Source organism: Bombina bombina, chromosome 1 (genome assembly GCF_027579735.1).
Source record: "Bombina bombina isolate aBomBom1 chromosome 1, aBomBom1.pri, whole genome shotgun sequence".
Taxonomy (NCBI): domain Eukaryota; kingdom Metazoa; phylum Chordata; class Amphibia; order Anura; family Bombinatoridae; genus Bombina; species Bombina bombina.
The window spans coordinates 838,216,346-838,232,540 of NC_069499.1; the positions used below are offsets into that span (position 1 = coordinate 838,216,346).

The 16,195-nt window shown below is 36.7% G+C and overlaps 1 protein-coding gene across 6 annotated transcripts in view; it reads left to right on the plus strand.

Moving 5' to 3' along the window:
- The window catches only part of LOC128646040 (IST1 homolog), a 247,831-nt gene that overhangs the window by 138,693 nt on the left and 92,943 nt on the right, over positions 1–16,195 (plus strand). For all 6 annotated transcript variants that reach the window (XM_053699451.1, XM_053699455.1, XM_053699453.1 and 3 more), the window contains one exon: positions 12,645–12,755. In XM_053699451.1, coding sequence (XP_053555426.1) covers positions 12,645–12,755 — 111 coding nt within the window. The remainder of the gene's footprint in view (positions 1–12,644; positions 12,756–16,195) is intronic.

Sequence of the window (16,195 nt, forward strand, 5' to 3'; positions counted from 1 at the left end):
CCCTAAGTTAAATATAATTTTTATCTAACGAAATAAATTAACTCTTATTAAATAAATGATTCCTATTTAAAGCTAAATACTTACCTGTAAAATAAATCCTAATATAGCTACAATATAAATTATAATTATATTATAGCTATTTTAGGATTAATATTTATTTTACAGGCAACTTTGTAATTATTTTAACCAGGTACAATAGCTATTAAATAGTTAAGAACTATTTAATAGTTACCTAGTTAAAATAATAACAAATTTACCTGTAAAATAAATCCTAACCTAAGATATAATTAAACCTAACACTACCCTATCAATAAAATAATTAAATAAACTACCTACAATTACCTACAATTAACCTAACACTACACTATCAATAAATTAATTAAACACAATTGCTACAAATAAATAAAATTAAATAAACTATCTAAAGTACAAAAAATAAAAAAGAACTAAGTTACAGAAAATAATAAAATATTTACAAACATAAGAAAAATATTACAACAATTTTAAACTAATTACACCTACTCTAAGCCCCCTAATAAAATAACAAAGCCCCCCAAAATAAAAAATTCCCTACCCTATTCTAAAATACAAATATTACAAGCTCTTTTACCTTACCAGCCCTGAACAGGGCCCTTTGCGGGGCATGCCCCAAGAATTTCAGCTCTTTTGCCTGTAAAAAAAAACATACAATACCCCCCCCCCAACATTACAACCCACCACCCACATACCCCTAATCTAACCCAAACCCCCCTTAAATAAACCTAACACTACCCCCCTGATGATCTTCCTACCTTGTCTTCACCATGCCAGGTTCACCGATCCGTCCTGGCTCCAAGATCTTCATCCAACCCAAGCGGGGGCTAGACATCCACTGAAGAAGTCCAGAAGAGGGTCCAAAGTCTTCCTCCTATCCGGCAAGAAGAGGACATCCGGACCGGCAAACATCTTCTCCAAGCGGCATCTTCTATCTTCTTCCATCCGATGACGACCGGCTCCATCTTGAAGACCTCCAGCGCGGATCCATCCTCTTCTTCCGACGACTAGACGACGAATGACGGTTCCTTTAAGGGACGTCATCCAAGATGGCGTCCCTCGAATTCCGATTGGCTGATAGGATTCTATCAGCCAATCGGAATTAAGGTAGGAATTTTCTGATTGGCTGATGGAATCAGCCAATCAGAATATAGTTCAATCCGATTGGCTGATCCAATCAGCCAATCAGATTGAGCTCGCATTCTATTGGCTGTTCCGATCAGCCAATAGAATGCGAGCTCAATCTGATTGGCTGATTGGATCAGCCAATCGGATTGAACTATATTCTGATTGGCTGATTCCATCAGCCAATCAGAAAATTCCTACCTTAATTCCGATTGGCTGATAGAATCCTATCAGCCAATCGGAATTCGAGGGACGCCATCTTGGATGACGTCCCTTAAAGGAACCGTCATTCGTCGTCTAGTCGTCGGAAGAAGAGGATGGATCCGCGCTGGAGGTCTTCAAGATGGAGCCGGTCGTCATCGGATGGAAGAAGATAGAAGATGCCGCTTGGAGAAGATGTTTGCCGGTCCGGATGTCCTCTTCTTGCCGGATAGGAGGAAGACTTTGGACCCTCTTCTGGACTTCTTCAGTGGATGTCTAGCCCCCGCTTGGGTTGGATGAAGATCTTGGAGCCAGGACGGATCGGTGAACCTGGCATGGTGAAGACAAGGTAGGAAGATCATCAGGGGGGTAGTGTTAGGTTTATTTAAGGGGGGTTTGGGTTAGATTAGGGGTATGTGGGTGGTGGGTTGTAATGTTGGGGGGGGGGTATTGTATGTTTTTTTTTACAGGCAAAAGAGCTGAAATTCTTGGGGCATGCCCCGCAAAGGGCCCTGTTCAGGGCTGGTAAGGTAAAAGAGCTTGTAATATTTGTATTTTAGAATAGGGTAGGGAATTTTTTATTTTGGGGGGCTTTGTTATTTTATTAGGGGGCTTAGAGTAGGTGTAATTAGTTTAAAATTGTTGTAATATTTTTCTTATGTTTGTAAATATTTTATTATTTTCTGTAACTTAGTTCTTTTTTATTTTTTGTACTTTAGATAGTTTATTTAATTTTATTTATTTGTAGCAATTGTGTTTAATTAATTTATTGATAGGGTAGTGTTAGGTTTAATTATATCTTAGGTTAGGATTTATTTTACAGGTAAATTTGTTATTATTTTAACTAGGTAACTATTAAATAGTTCTTAACTATTTAATAGCTATTGTACCTGGTTAAAATAATTACAAAGTTGCCTGTAAAATAAATATTAATCCTAAAATAGCTATAATATAATTATAATTTATATTGTAGCTATATTAGGATGTATTTTACAGGTAAGTATTTAGCTTTAAATAGGAATTATTTATTTAATAAGAGTTAATTTATTTCGTTAGATAAAAATTATATTTAACTTAGGGGGGTGTTAGTGTTAGGGTTAGACTTAGCTTTAGGGGTTAATACATTTATTAGAATAGCGGTGAGCTCCGGTCGGCAGATTAGGGGTTAATAATTGAAGGTAGGTGTCGGCGATGTTAGGGAGGGCAGATTAGGGGTTAATACTATTTATGATAGGGTTAGTGAGGCGGATTAGGGGTTAATAACTTTATTATAGTAGCGCTCAGGTCCGCTCGGCAGATTAGGGGTTAATAAGTGTAGGTAGGTGTCGGCGACGTTGTGGGGGGCAGATTAGGGGTTAATAAATATAACATAGGGGTCGGCGATGTTAGGGGTAGCAGATTAGGGGTACATAGGGATAACGTAGGTGGCGGCGATTTGCGGTCGGAAGATTAGGGGTTAATTATTTTAAGTAGCTTGCGGCGACGTTGTGGGGGGCAAGTTAGGGGTTAATAGATATAATACAGGGGTCGGCGGTGTTAGGGGCAGCAGATTAGGGGTACATAAGTATAACGTAGGTGGCGGTCGGCAGATTAGGGGTTAAAAATTTTAATCGAGTGGCGGCGATGTGGGGGGACCTCGGTTTAGGGGTACATAGGTAGTTTATGGGTGTTAGTGTAGTTTAGGGTACAGTAGTTAAGAGCTTTATAAACCGGCGTTAGCCAGAAAGCTCTTAACTCCTGCTATTTTCAGGCGGCTGGAATCTTGTCGTTAGAGCTCTAACGCTCACTGCAGAAACGACTCTAAATACCGGCGTTAGGAAGATCCCATTGAAAAGATAGGCTACGCAAATGGCGTAGGGGGATCTGCGGTATGGAAAAGTCGCGGCTGTAAAGTGAGCGTTAGACCCTTTAATCACTGACTCCAAATACCAGCGGGCGGCCAAAACCAGCGTTAGGAGCCTCTAACGCTGGTTTTGACGGCTACCGCCGAACTCTAAATCTAGGCCTAATATTCTTCACAAAGCAGAGTATGTTCTATTTATTCACAAATACATATTTCTACATATATCTATACCTATATATATACATGATTACAAATATGTGTATATATATATATATATATATATATATATATATATATATATATATATATATATATAAGCAAACAAATGCACTCTCAGGTCTTCTTTGTAGTGAGTCAAAAACCAAAATTTATTGATGTTTCGGGGTTCACACAGACCCCTTCATCAGAATAAAGAAAAAGTGTCACAATGCAATCTTAAATAGTGTTTCACAAATTATTACAAACAAACTCAAATCACCTGTGTACATCAGATAAGTTCCTGTGTTCCACAGTGAAACGCACGCCATTTGTTCCACAGAAACTGGAAGTACAATAACTTCCGGTTTAACAATGTCATCATAAACAAAAGAATATTGTACAAAATAATCATGCCAAAATCATTATTTGATACCTGTTCTGGTACATCAATATAAATCAATTGAATGGGACAATAAACTCCCTCACGTGTAATGTGATACATCTTCCTAGAGGTTTTGCTAGTCGTATGTATGCATACCGGAACTGATATCACTTCCGGTTTTCCGCACTCAACCAGATTGAGATAGGTTATATTACAAACTGTGTATATTCTGATCTTCAGAGCAGTAATGTTATTTAGTGGTGTATGGTTTCTCAGAACTACCTCCTATGTGAGCCATATCCTGTGCTTGGAACGCATATGTGTGTTCCATCAAACCGGGAGTGATGTCACTTCCGGTTTGACGAAAACTTAACACTGAACTAACCCCACAGTCTGTGTAGTGAAATTATTATAATCGATTAATATGTAACAACCAGATGTGTTATACTTATATCCAAAATTACCTTTCATCATCTTAATACATGTGCAACGTGAGAAATCTTATTGTGTCAGGCTCAAATGTGTGTGCTAACATTGGTTGTCATGGTTACCCATTTAGGTAGCAAAAAATTTAGGTAGCAAAAAATGAGTATGACTACTATGTGGTTCTTATTAAAGAACTAAACAATCATCATGTGGCAGAGTCTGTCACTTATATCTAGTGACATGATGAATTTACCCTCAATATATGTGAAAAAAGGCATATAAATACAAAAAAAATAACAAATAAAAACTATCATACTATGCAAAATGAGAAATGGTACTTCTAGCACATGATCATACCTAAATGCTCATTTTTATCTCACTTGGTACTCTATGTGGTGGATGAACTAAGGTAAACCACCTGGTCCTTCTCATTCTCAAATGATAAAATTAGAATACCATGTCATACTATTCACAACCACTAAATCGTGCAAAGCCGGTCAGAATGATAGATGTTAAAGCTTACTCCCCATTAACTAAATCACATAGGGGTCTAAATATCATCATATCCCAAGTCATTTCACCCCAGCTCAATTGCATACAATAAATATGTATTACACCATTATCATCCCTACTGTGCCTAGATTTAAGCAAAAAAAAAAGGAACTTAAACATATAGAAATTAAAAACAATCAGAGTAAATGTTCTGTAAATCCTTAGAGATCCTTAGGGAGCCTAAACTCCCCCTTCATTGTAAGAGTTCAACTTATACTTTGTTGAAGCACCCTTTGATTTTATTAGAGCACTCAGTCTTTTTGGGTATGAGTTTTTCAGCATGGCACATCTTGACATGGCAAGATTTGCCCACTCTTCTTTGCAAAAACAGTCCAAATCTGTCAGATTGTGAGGGCATCTTTTGTGCACAGCCTACTTAAGATCACCCCACAGATTTATGATTGGATTCAGGTCTGGACTCTGACTGGGCCATTCCAAAACTTTAATCTTCTTCTTGTAAAGCCATTCCTTTGTTGATTTGTATGTATGCTTTGGGGCATTGTCATGCATAAAGATGAAGTTCCTCTTCATGTTCAGCTTTCTAGCAGAAGCCTGAAGGTTTTGCGCTAATATTGTCTGGTATTTGGAACTGTTCATAGTTCTTTTGGTTATATGCAGTGTTGTTTTTGCGCCGAACATATCTTTTGGAATTATGGCCAAAAAGTTTAATCTTGGTTTCATCAAACCAGAACACCTTTTGCAACATGTTTTTGGGAGACTTCAGATGTGTTTTTGCAAAATTTAGCTGGTCTTGGATGTTTGTTTTATTAAGAAAAGGCTTCCGTCTTGCCACTCTACCCCATAACCCAGACATATGAAGAATACGGGCGATTGTTGTCACATGCACCACACAGCCAGTACTTGTCAGATATTCCTGCAGCTCCTTTAATGGCGCTGTAGGCCTCTTGGCAGCCTCCCAGACCAGTTTTCTTCTCGTCTTTTCATAAATTTTGGAGGGACGTCCAGTTCTTGGTAATGTCACTGTTGCGCCATATTTTCTCCACTTGATGATGACTGTCTTCACTGTGTTCCATGGTAATATCTAATGCCTTGGAAATTCTTTTGTACCGTTCTCCTGACTGATACCTTTAAACAATGAGATCCCTCTGATGCTTTGGAAGCTCTCTGCAAACCATGGCTTTTGCTGTAGGTTGCGACTAAGAAAATGTCAGGAAAGACCTACTAGAACAGCTGAACTTTATGAACTTTATTTGCGGTTAATCAGAGGAATTTTAAATGATGACAGGTGTGTACTGACTCCTATTTAACATGATTTTGAATGTGATTGCTCAATTCTAAACAAAGCTACATCCCCAGTTATAAGAGGGTGTGCACACTTATGCAACCATATTATTTTATTTTTTTATTTTTACTTCCCTCCACCTAGAAGTTTGTTTGTTTTTCAATCAAGTTGTACAGTTTATAGGTCACATCAAAGGTGGAAACAGTTCTGAAATGATTTATCTTTGTCTCATTTTTTAAATCACAGAAACCTGACATTATATATATATATATATATATATATATATATATATATATATATATATATATATATATATATATACATATATATATATATATATATACATATATATATGCAATTATGTATTTATGTGTTTATATGTGTATATATGTCTGTAAATATGGAATTTGGTGGCGCTATACAAATAATAATAATAAAAATACATACATACACATATAAATACATAAATACATATGTGCACATATAAAGATATATATATATATACATACATACATACATACATATACATCTTTAGAGAGCATATTGAGCATATTGTCTCTTTAGAAATTCGTTCTGGAGAAACGAATTGCAACACTGCATGAAATTCAGACACTTGAAAGGGAAATAGATAGGACTAAGCTGATTGTTAATGGTTCTAGCAGTGGGAATGGGGAGGATTCAGATGAGGAAACTCCAGAATGTAGCTGGGTCACAGTTAGAGGGTGAAGTAAAGGTAAGCGGAAGAGACAGGCCAGTTCTGAGCTGGTACACCCCAACAGATTTGCCAGATTAAGTGAAGATGTTGGAGATATCAGTTCAGGGGTGGCAGTGTCAGAGAGGGCTGTTCTGCTTAGTATAGTGAACAGTCTTTTAGTCATGGAAGAGGAGCATACTATAGTGGGAGGTCCTTCAGACATGGTAGAGGGGCATACTATAGTTAACAGTCCTTCAGTCATGGAAGAGGGGCATACAAGTCAGGGCCTGAGGCAGATGTTGATGGTAGGAGACTCTATTATTAGGAAGGTTGATAGGGTAATTTGTCATCCAGACCCTTTAAATAGAACAGTTTGCTGTCTTCCACAGGCTCGTGTTAGGCATATTGTGGAGCGTATTGATAGATTGTTAGAGGGATGTGGGTCTGATCCTGCAGTCATGGTACATATTGGTACTAATGAAGGAATCAGCGGGAGATGGAGAGTCCTAAAAAATGACTTCAGGGAGTTAGTTAGCAAGCTTAAAGCAAGGACCTCCAAAGTAATATTTTCTGAGATATTACCAGTGCCGTGTGCTAACTCAGTAAGGCAGAAGGAGCTAAGGTCTGTTAATTCATGGTTAAAAACATGGTGTAAAAATGAGAGGTTTAACTTTTTAGAGCACTGGGCTGACTTTTCACTTGGGTACAATTTATACAGTAAGGATGGATTGCACCTGAATGACATGGGTGCAGGTGTGTTGTGGGAAAGGATGGTAGCATGTTTAGAGAATCTTTTAAATTAGGCAAAGGGGGAGGGTCAGTTAGAACACACTAAAACAGAGAGATCAGACTGTGAATATGTCACTCCTATAATATCTAAAGGAAGGGATAACTTAAGAAATGTGACATTAGAAAGTATGGAGGAAAGTACACCAAGAAGCAGCAGAAAGCACATGAAAATTAAATGTATGACAACAAATACAAGAAGCATGACAGTTAAAATGGGGGAGCTGGAGCTCTTAGTTGCAGAAGAGGATTATGATGTTATCAGTATAACTGAAACTTGGTGGGATGATTCACATGACTGGGCAGGTAACTTAGAGGGGTATACTTTATTTAGGAGGGACAGGAATAATAAAAGGGGTGGATGAATCTGCATGTATATTAAACCTAACCTTAAACCTACAATAAGGGAAGATATTTATGATACAGGTGACGATGTAGAGACCCTGTGGGTTGAAATAAAAAGTGGGGGGGGATCCTAAAAATATATTACTTGGAACATGCTACAAGCCCCACAACATTAGTGACCTGGAGAAAATTCAACTACTAATGCAAATAGGTAAGGCTGCTAATAACAGTGCTGTAATTATGGGAGATTTTAACTACCCTGATAAATGGGCCAATGAAACTAGTAATTCAGCTAAGGGGGATAGATTTTTAAATGTTCTCAGGGATAACTTCTTGTCACAATTAATAGAGGAGCCAACTAGGAGTAAAGCTATTTTGGATTTAGTGCTATAAAACAATACAGATATAATATCAAACATAGAAGTCAAATAACATTTGGGTAACAGTGATCATAATATGGTCACATTTGAAATCTCTTTTCATAAGCAGTGTCTTAAAGGTTTAACTAAGACTTTTAATTTAAAGAAAGCAAAATTCAACGATTTAAGGAAATCATTAAATAACATAAATTGGGACAAAATATTCTCTAATAAAAATACAGAGGATAAATGAATACCATTTAAAACTTTGTTAAATAAATATACATATCAACAAATACCATATGGTTATAAAAATAAAAAATCCAAGCCAATGTGGCTTAATAAAAATGTGCTAAGAGAAATTAGGAAAAAATGTAGGGCATTTAAATTATTCAAAGAAAATAGTACAGACTCAACATACCATATGTATAAGGAATATAACAAAGCATGCAAAAAAAGCAATTAAATTAGCCAAAATTGAAAATGAAAAATGAATTGCAAAGGATTCTAAGTCTAACCCTAAAAGGTTCTTTAAAGTGAAAGTCAATCCTAGCATTGTACAAACGCTAGGATTGACTATTGAAACACATAAAGGGGACTTTCATTCATGAAGTATAAGATACTTCATGTAGAAAGCTTCTTTATTTGTTTCAACCAATCGCCATACTTAGCTGCTACAGCAGCCCACGGCTTAAAAAAAAATTTCACCTCTTAGCCAATAGCCATGCAGTAAATCCAGCTCCCATGGGCGCCAAGCCGGATTTACTGCACGGCTATTGGCTAAAAGGTGAAAACGTGGGTTGCCGTAGCAGCTAAGAACGGTGATCGGTTGAAATGAATAAAGGCGCTTTCTGCATGAAGTATCTTATACTTCATGAATGAAAGTGCCCTTTATTTGTTTCAACAGTCAACCCTAGCGTTTCCAAAACGCTATGGTTGACTTTCACTTTAAGTACATAAATAGCAAAAAATCTAAGAAGGACAATATAGGTACATTAAAATGCGTAAAGGGTAGCATGGTTAAAAGTGACAGCTGAGGTACTAAACCAGTTTTTTCTTCAGTATACACAAGAGAGGAACCAATGGACGATAATTTGGAACAAACTAGAACATGCCAGCCCATACCATTAACTGGGTTATGTATAGGGGATATCAGTAAAAAAAATGGATAATATTAAGGTAAATAAAACTCCAGACCCAGATGGAATACACCCAAGGGTGTTAAGGGAACTTAGAACTGTTATAGACAAACCTCTACCCTTAATTTTTTTAAGACTTATATATAAAAAAGTATAAAAAAAAGAGTGAAATCATAATATGCACAACCTAAGTTTGCAGCATGTGGTACTTTGATCTGCTCATTTCATTGTAACATGACATAATGTAAATGGTTAGAGAGAATCTTTTCTTTGCAATAATCTGCATGCAACTAGTTGGGTAAATAAGACTGTGGCATATTCTATGTTCTTAACATCACATATATTGTTAATGTTTAATGTTGTTTTTTTGTTGCACTTTGTATTTGACATTAAATGGTAAATATGCGTTCACCAATGGCCAGTATTTAAGAGGGCCAAGGGTGTACTATCTGTAGTCTCAGATGAAGCGCCACTAGGGGGCGTGAAACACGTCAGACGTTAATCCATGTTTGTACCTGTTTGCCCTTTGTAAAGAATAAAGCATATTTTTAAATTTTACTGCTGTGCTGCCGGATTTTTCTTACTTTGGATGGTACCCCAGGATTGGGGTAAAGCTGATGTGGTGCCACTCTTCAAAAAGGGAAGTAGGGATTATCCAGGAAGCTATAGACCAGTTAGTCTGACATCAATAGTGGGGAAGATATTTGAAGGGATTATAAGGGATTATATTGATGAGCACATTCATGTAAACAAGATTATAAATTCAAATCAGCATGGTTTTATGAGAAATAGATCATGTAAAACTAATCTAATTAGATTCTATGAGGATGTAAGTAAAAATATAGATACAGGGGAATCATTTGATGTGATATACTTAGATTTTGCAAAGGCCTTTGATACAGTGCCACATGAGAGATTAATGCACAAAATTAAGGGACTGGGAATAGCTGAAAATGTTAGCTCATGGATAAATAACTAGATAAAAGATAGGGAACAATGAGTAGTAGTGAATGGATCATACTCAGATTGGACAAAGGTAATCAGTGGAGTCCCCCAGAGATCAGTACTGGGCCCTGCAAGGATTAAATAGCGACATCCCTATTTTTGCAGATGATACTAAGTTAAGTAAGGGCATTAGGTCAGAGCAGGATGAACTTTTGTTAAAAAGGGATCTGCAAAAATTAGAAGTATGGGCAGGTAAATGGAAAATGAGATTTAATACGGGAAAATGCAAGGTTCTACATTTTGGAAGTAAAAATAAGCAGGCAACGTATTATTTAAATGAGACAAGACTTAGCCAAACAGAGGAGGAAAGGGATTTGGGAGTAGTAATAGATAACAAGCTAAAGATGGGTGCACGATGCAGGGCAGTGGCTACAAAGGCTAATAAGATACTAGCATGTATTAAAAGAGGCATTGATTCAAGGGAGGAAAGCATAATTCTGCCACTATATAAATCTCTGGTAACACCTCACCTTGAGTATGGAGTACAGTTCTGGGGACCGATCACACAAAAAGACATTGCAGACCTAGAAAAAGTTCAGAGAAGGGCCACAAAGCTTATAAGGGCAATGGAGAATTTAAGCTATGAGGAGCGGCTAGCCAAACTGGGTCTGTTTTCTTTAGAAAAAAGGCGCTTGAGAGGTGACATAATTACTTTATATAAATATATTCAAGGCCCATATACAGAGATGGCAGAAGCCCTGTTTATTCCAAGAAAATTGCTTGTGACAACTGACAAGATGTCACAATTTAAGGTTGGAGGAAAGGAGATAAAGGGGGATATCTATCAAGCCGTCAACTGTGTTGCATTCGCAGGCATCAATACACTCGCCTAACATTGCAGCCGCGGATCTCAATACGCTCTCCTTATTTATGAAAAGCGCCGGCAAAAAGAAGCGCACCAAGTACGGGGCGATGAGCATCGGACTGTTGTTAACTAGCAGTCATCGATCTTGCATCTATTCGGCTTTTTTCCAACTTTATTCATACCCTGTTACTAAACGCTGCCACTATACTAAAGTGTTTAACCCCTATCCCGCCGCTCCCTGACATCACCGCAACCTAAATAAAGTTATTAACCCCTATCCCACCGCTCCCCGACATCGCCGCAACCTAAATAAATGTATTAACCCCTATCCCACCGCTCCCCGACCCCGTCGCAACCTAAATAAACGTATTAACCCCTTAATCTTCTGGCCTCCCACATCACCAGCACAAACTAAACATTTTAACCCCAAAACCCATCTGGATGAGGACTTCTCCGGCTGTATGGATCCTTCAAGCAGGACTTCAAGAACTGTAAGTGGATCGTCGGGGGTTAGTATTAGGTTTTTTAAGGGTTTTTTTGGTGGGTTTTATTTTTAGATTAGGGTCTGTGCATGTAAAATAGCTAAATGCCCTTTTTAAGGGCAATGCCCATACAAATGTACTTTTCATGGCAATGTGGAGCATAGGTTATTTTAGATAGGTTTTTTATTTGGGGGGTTAGTTGGGGGTGGTGGGTTTAACTGTTGGGGGGTGTTTGTATTATTTTTACAGGTAAAAGAGCTGATATATTTGGGGCAATATCCCACAAAAGTCCCTTTTAAGGGCCATTGGTAGTTTATTGTAGGCTAGGTTTTTTTTTATTTTGGGTGAGCTTTTTTATTTTGATAGGGCTATTAAATTAGGTGTAATTCTTTTTTATTTTTGATAATGTGTTTTTTTTTCGTAATTTAGTGGGGGGTTTGTAACACAGTTTTTTTTTGGGGGTACTTTAGTACTTTTGATCATGTTTAATAGTATATTTAAATAATTTGAGTAGGGTTAGGTTTTTAATATGTAATTTATTTTATTTAATTAGTAGTTTAATTTAATTGTAGGATAATAGTTAGGGTAGGTTAATTAATAGTTTAAAATAGTTTATTTTAAATCTACAGGTAAGTTTAAATTTATTTGAAGATAGGGATGTTATAATTTTTTGATCTATCATAGTAGGTGCGGTGGAACCAGGACCCAAGTGCTGGGGAGGGGGACATAGCAGGTGTGTTCAGAATGTGTACAGTCCTTTTGCAGGGGAGTCTTTTATTAGTGCAGGTTGCAGATCTATCTATTTATCTATCTATCTATATATCTATATTATTGCTATTGCTTACTACTGAGTTACTTTGGGGGGACCCAAATAAATTTGCTCCAGGCCTCTCTGTTGAGTAGGTCCGCTACTGAGCTATAACCTGTACATCTTTTTTTAATTACAAATACCTATGAGCCCTTTCTTGCTTTTTACCATAATGTCCATATTTGGTAAACTATATTAACCTCCCTATCTATTTACAGTTGATGCACAAACTAAGTATTGAAACTCCCCCACGAATCCTTGTTGAGAAGTACCTGATTGAAATTGCGAAGAACTACAATGTTCCATATGAGGCAGATGCTTTTGTTATGGTGAGTAACTACTAAGAACAAGACACATTTCCATGCTTGCTAGAAAGACAGAAAAACAAGGAAGAGTAAAAATATTTTTTTAAGTCATATTGTATATAGTATTAGGAATGTCTCAAAATAAAACATAATTGCTTCTTCTTAAAAACAATGAAAAACAGATTATATTTTCTGTCTGACATGTTTAAAATTTGATATTTGTATTGTTTATTAACTTTACAATCGTTACAAATAAAATAGTGAACTAAAATAATAAGCCTTCTAAAATATAAATTAAATAGGTAGATATCTCCCTTATTATAACACTGGTATTAATTCATTATGCACAATGGACATTAGTTAACCATTACTCAAACAATAGTACAGTTAAACGAGAGAAAGTGACTTATTAATTGTCTAGGAAGGATATAAAACAAATAAATGAATAAAGCTAATGGAATCTAATTTTCAAATGTATTTGTAGTTCACAAAAAACCCTAATTTTTCTGTGCTGGATAAACCCACTTTTTCTTGTCAGGAATATGATGATGACTTTCTCAATATAGCTGTAAGAATTGTCCTTGACATCCAGTGGGAAATAAAAACTATATTATCAGTTGTGTAGAAACATACATTTCCTGTTGATTTAAATTGTTTAAATGTATACAGTTTTCACTTTAACCTTTTTCATGCTTGATTTAACTAAATAATATTGGACTCCATTTAACAAATGCCAGGCAGACAACGGTATTGTAGTTAATGGGAAGCATTTATAATGGCACAAGTGATTGGCCACACATGTGAGCAGGGATGCTTAATCACCTCAGTCAAACAAGTCTGGGGGGATTCAGCACCAACTAGGACCTGGTAACCAGTACTGACTCTAAAATCACAATCAGATTTTTCCTTGGATCAACAAGTTATCTTCCTGTATATTTTCTTTGCCAAAAAAAAAAAAAAATCTATTGAATTTAGTAAAACAACTAGAGAGAGAATCCCATATCCTTTGGTTCTTACTGTAAAGAACCCCTTTCACTATAAGTGAAATCCACATTCCTTAAGCCACAATTGATGACCTCTTGTCCTTTGTACAGTCCTGAAGAACAGGTCATTTGAGAATTGCTTATGTGTATATGTTTGTATAATGTAAACATATCGGGTCTGATAACTTTTTCCAATGTAAATAAACACAGATTTTACAGTCTTCATAACTCAAATTGCTATTCCCTTGCCGGTTTTATCACCCACACCTACAATTTTCCATTTCTATAATGTTCTTCTTGAAAACTGGTTCTCAAAATCACGCTGCATATTCAAGATGGGGTCTTACCATTGCTTTATAAAGCAGCAATATTATATTTTTATCATGTTAATTTATTTTTGAAAATGACAGTACCTTATTGACCTATGCAACTGCTGACTGGCATTGCATCTTATTGCTAAATCTGTTATCTACAATAAATCCCAAGTCCTTCTTATTGGGGCCCGATGATAAAAGGATTGTCAGACCTACGAGAAATTCAAAGTATGTTTAAACAGCAGAGAATGTGAGTTCACTAAAACTAAAAATGGTTTCTGTGCAGTAACAGATCAAATAATAAGTTTAACTGCACATTTAGTAGATTTCTTACAATTAAAAATCTCACCACTGAAAGACTGTGTGAAAACATGCAACTAAGGGCTTTGCTTCCATTGAGCGGTAATTCCATTTGCGTGCACTCACAAACCGATAAATAAGCTGTTGGAAGCAATATTGTTTATTGACTGCTTCCAACGGCCTGGTATAACCCAATTTCGGCAACCGGACTCCGGTTTCCAATGCCCACTCAAACCATAAATACACTGTCGGAGGCTGCCGATACACTAACAAAAATTACACCCAGCTCAACTAGGTGTAAAACAGGAAAAATATGCTTTTTGAGACCTTTTTCCCATTGAAATCTAACCTGAAACGTCAAAACCCCTCTATCCGCCATCCCCCACACATCGCAATTTATAATAAATCTATTAACTTCTAAACCGCCATGCCCCACAACGCAAACTAGCTATAAAATCTATGAACCCCTAATCCACAATGCCCCCACATTGCAAAGTATCTATTTAAACTATTAACCCCTAATCCGCCATCCCCACAACGCAATCTAGCTATTTAAACTATTAACTCCTAAGCCGCAGTGCCCCCACAACGCAATCTAGCTATTTAAACTATTAACTCCTAATCCGCCAATAACCTACATCACAATTAACTAATCACTAATGCCCCACAACGCAAACTAGCTATTAAATCTATTAACCCCTAATCCGCAAAGCCCACACATTGCAAAGTATCTTTTTAATTTATTAACCCCTAATCTGCCATCCCCCACAATGCAATCTAGCTATTTAAACTAATAACCCCTAAGCCGCAATGCCCCCACATGGCAAAGTATCTATTTAAACTATTAACCCCTAATCCGCCATCCCCCACAACGCAATCTAGCTATTTAAATTATTCACTCCTAATCCGCCAATAACCCACATCACAATTAACTAACCACTAAACCCCCTAACCTAACACCCCCTAAATTAACCCCATTACATAAATTAAAATAATCCTAAATTATAATTAAAATAAAAAATCTAACATTACTTTAAAAATAAAAAACTAAATTTAAATTAATCTTAAATTACAGAAAATAAAAAAAGTCTAACATTACATAAAATAATTAAGAAGATTATCAAAAATAAAAAAATTAAACCTAATCCCTGTGAAAATAAAAAAGCCCCCCAAAATAAAAACACCCCCTAAAAATACCCCCCCCCCCCAATCTAATGCTAAACTACCAATAGCCCTTAAAAGGGTTTTTTTGTAGGGCATTGCCCTAAGTTAAACAGCTCTTTTCCTTAAAAAAAATACTAAGTCCCCCCTCTAACAGTAAAACCCCCCACCCTCCAAATCCCCCCAAAATAAAAAATCCTAAACTACTCATTGCCCCTAAAGGGGCATTTGTATGGGCATTGCCCTTAAAAGGGCATTCAGCTCTTTTAAGATTGCCCAAAATCCCTAATCTAAAAAATAAAAAAAAATTAAATTAAAAAAAAAAGCCTAACTCTAACCCCCAGATAGGTACTCATGGTTCCTGAAGTCCGGCGGTAAAGTCTTCTTCCAAGCGGAAACCGGTTCCTGAAGTCCAGCAGTGAAGTCTTCTTCCAAGCGGCGACCTTTTCTATCTTCATCCTGGACCGTGGAACTGAAGACTGGTGACTGCAAAACTGAAGACCGGCGACCGCGGAACCATGGAGTGTGGAGGATTCTCTTTGTACGATCGCCGCCGTACACCAAATAGGGAATTTAAGGTACGCAATTAAATATGGCGTCCCTTGCATTCCTATTGGCTGATTTGATTCTTCAAATTCAATTGTTCAAATCAGCCAATTGTTCAAATCAGCCAATAGGATTTCAGTAGCTCTCATCCTATTGGCTG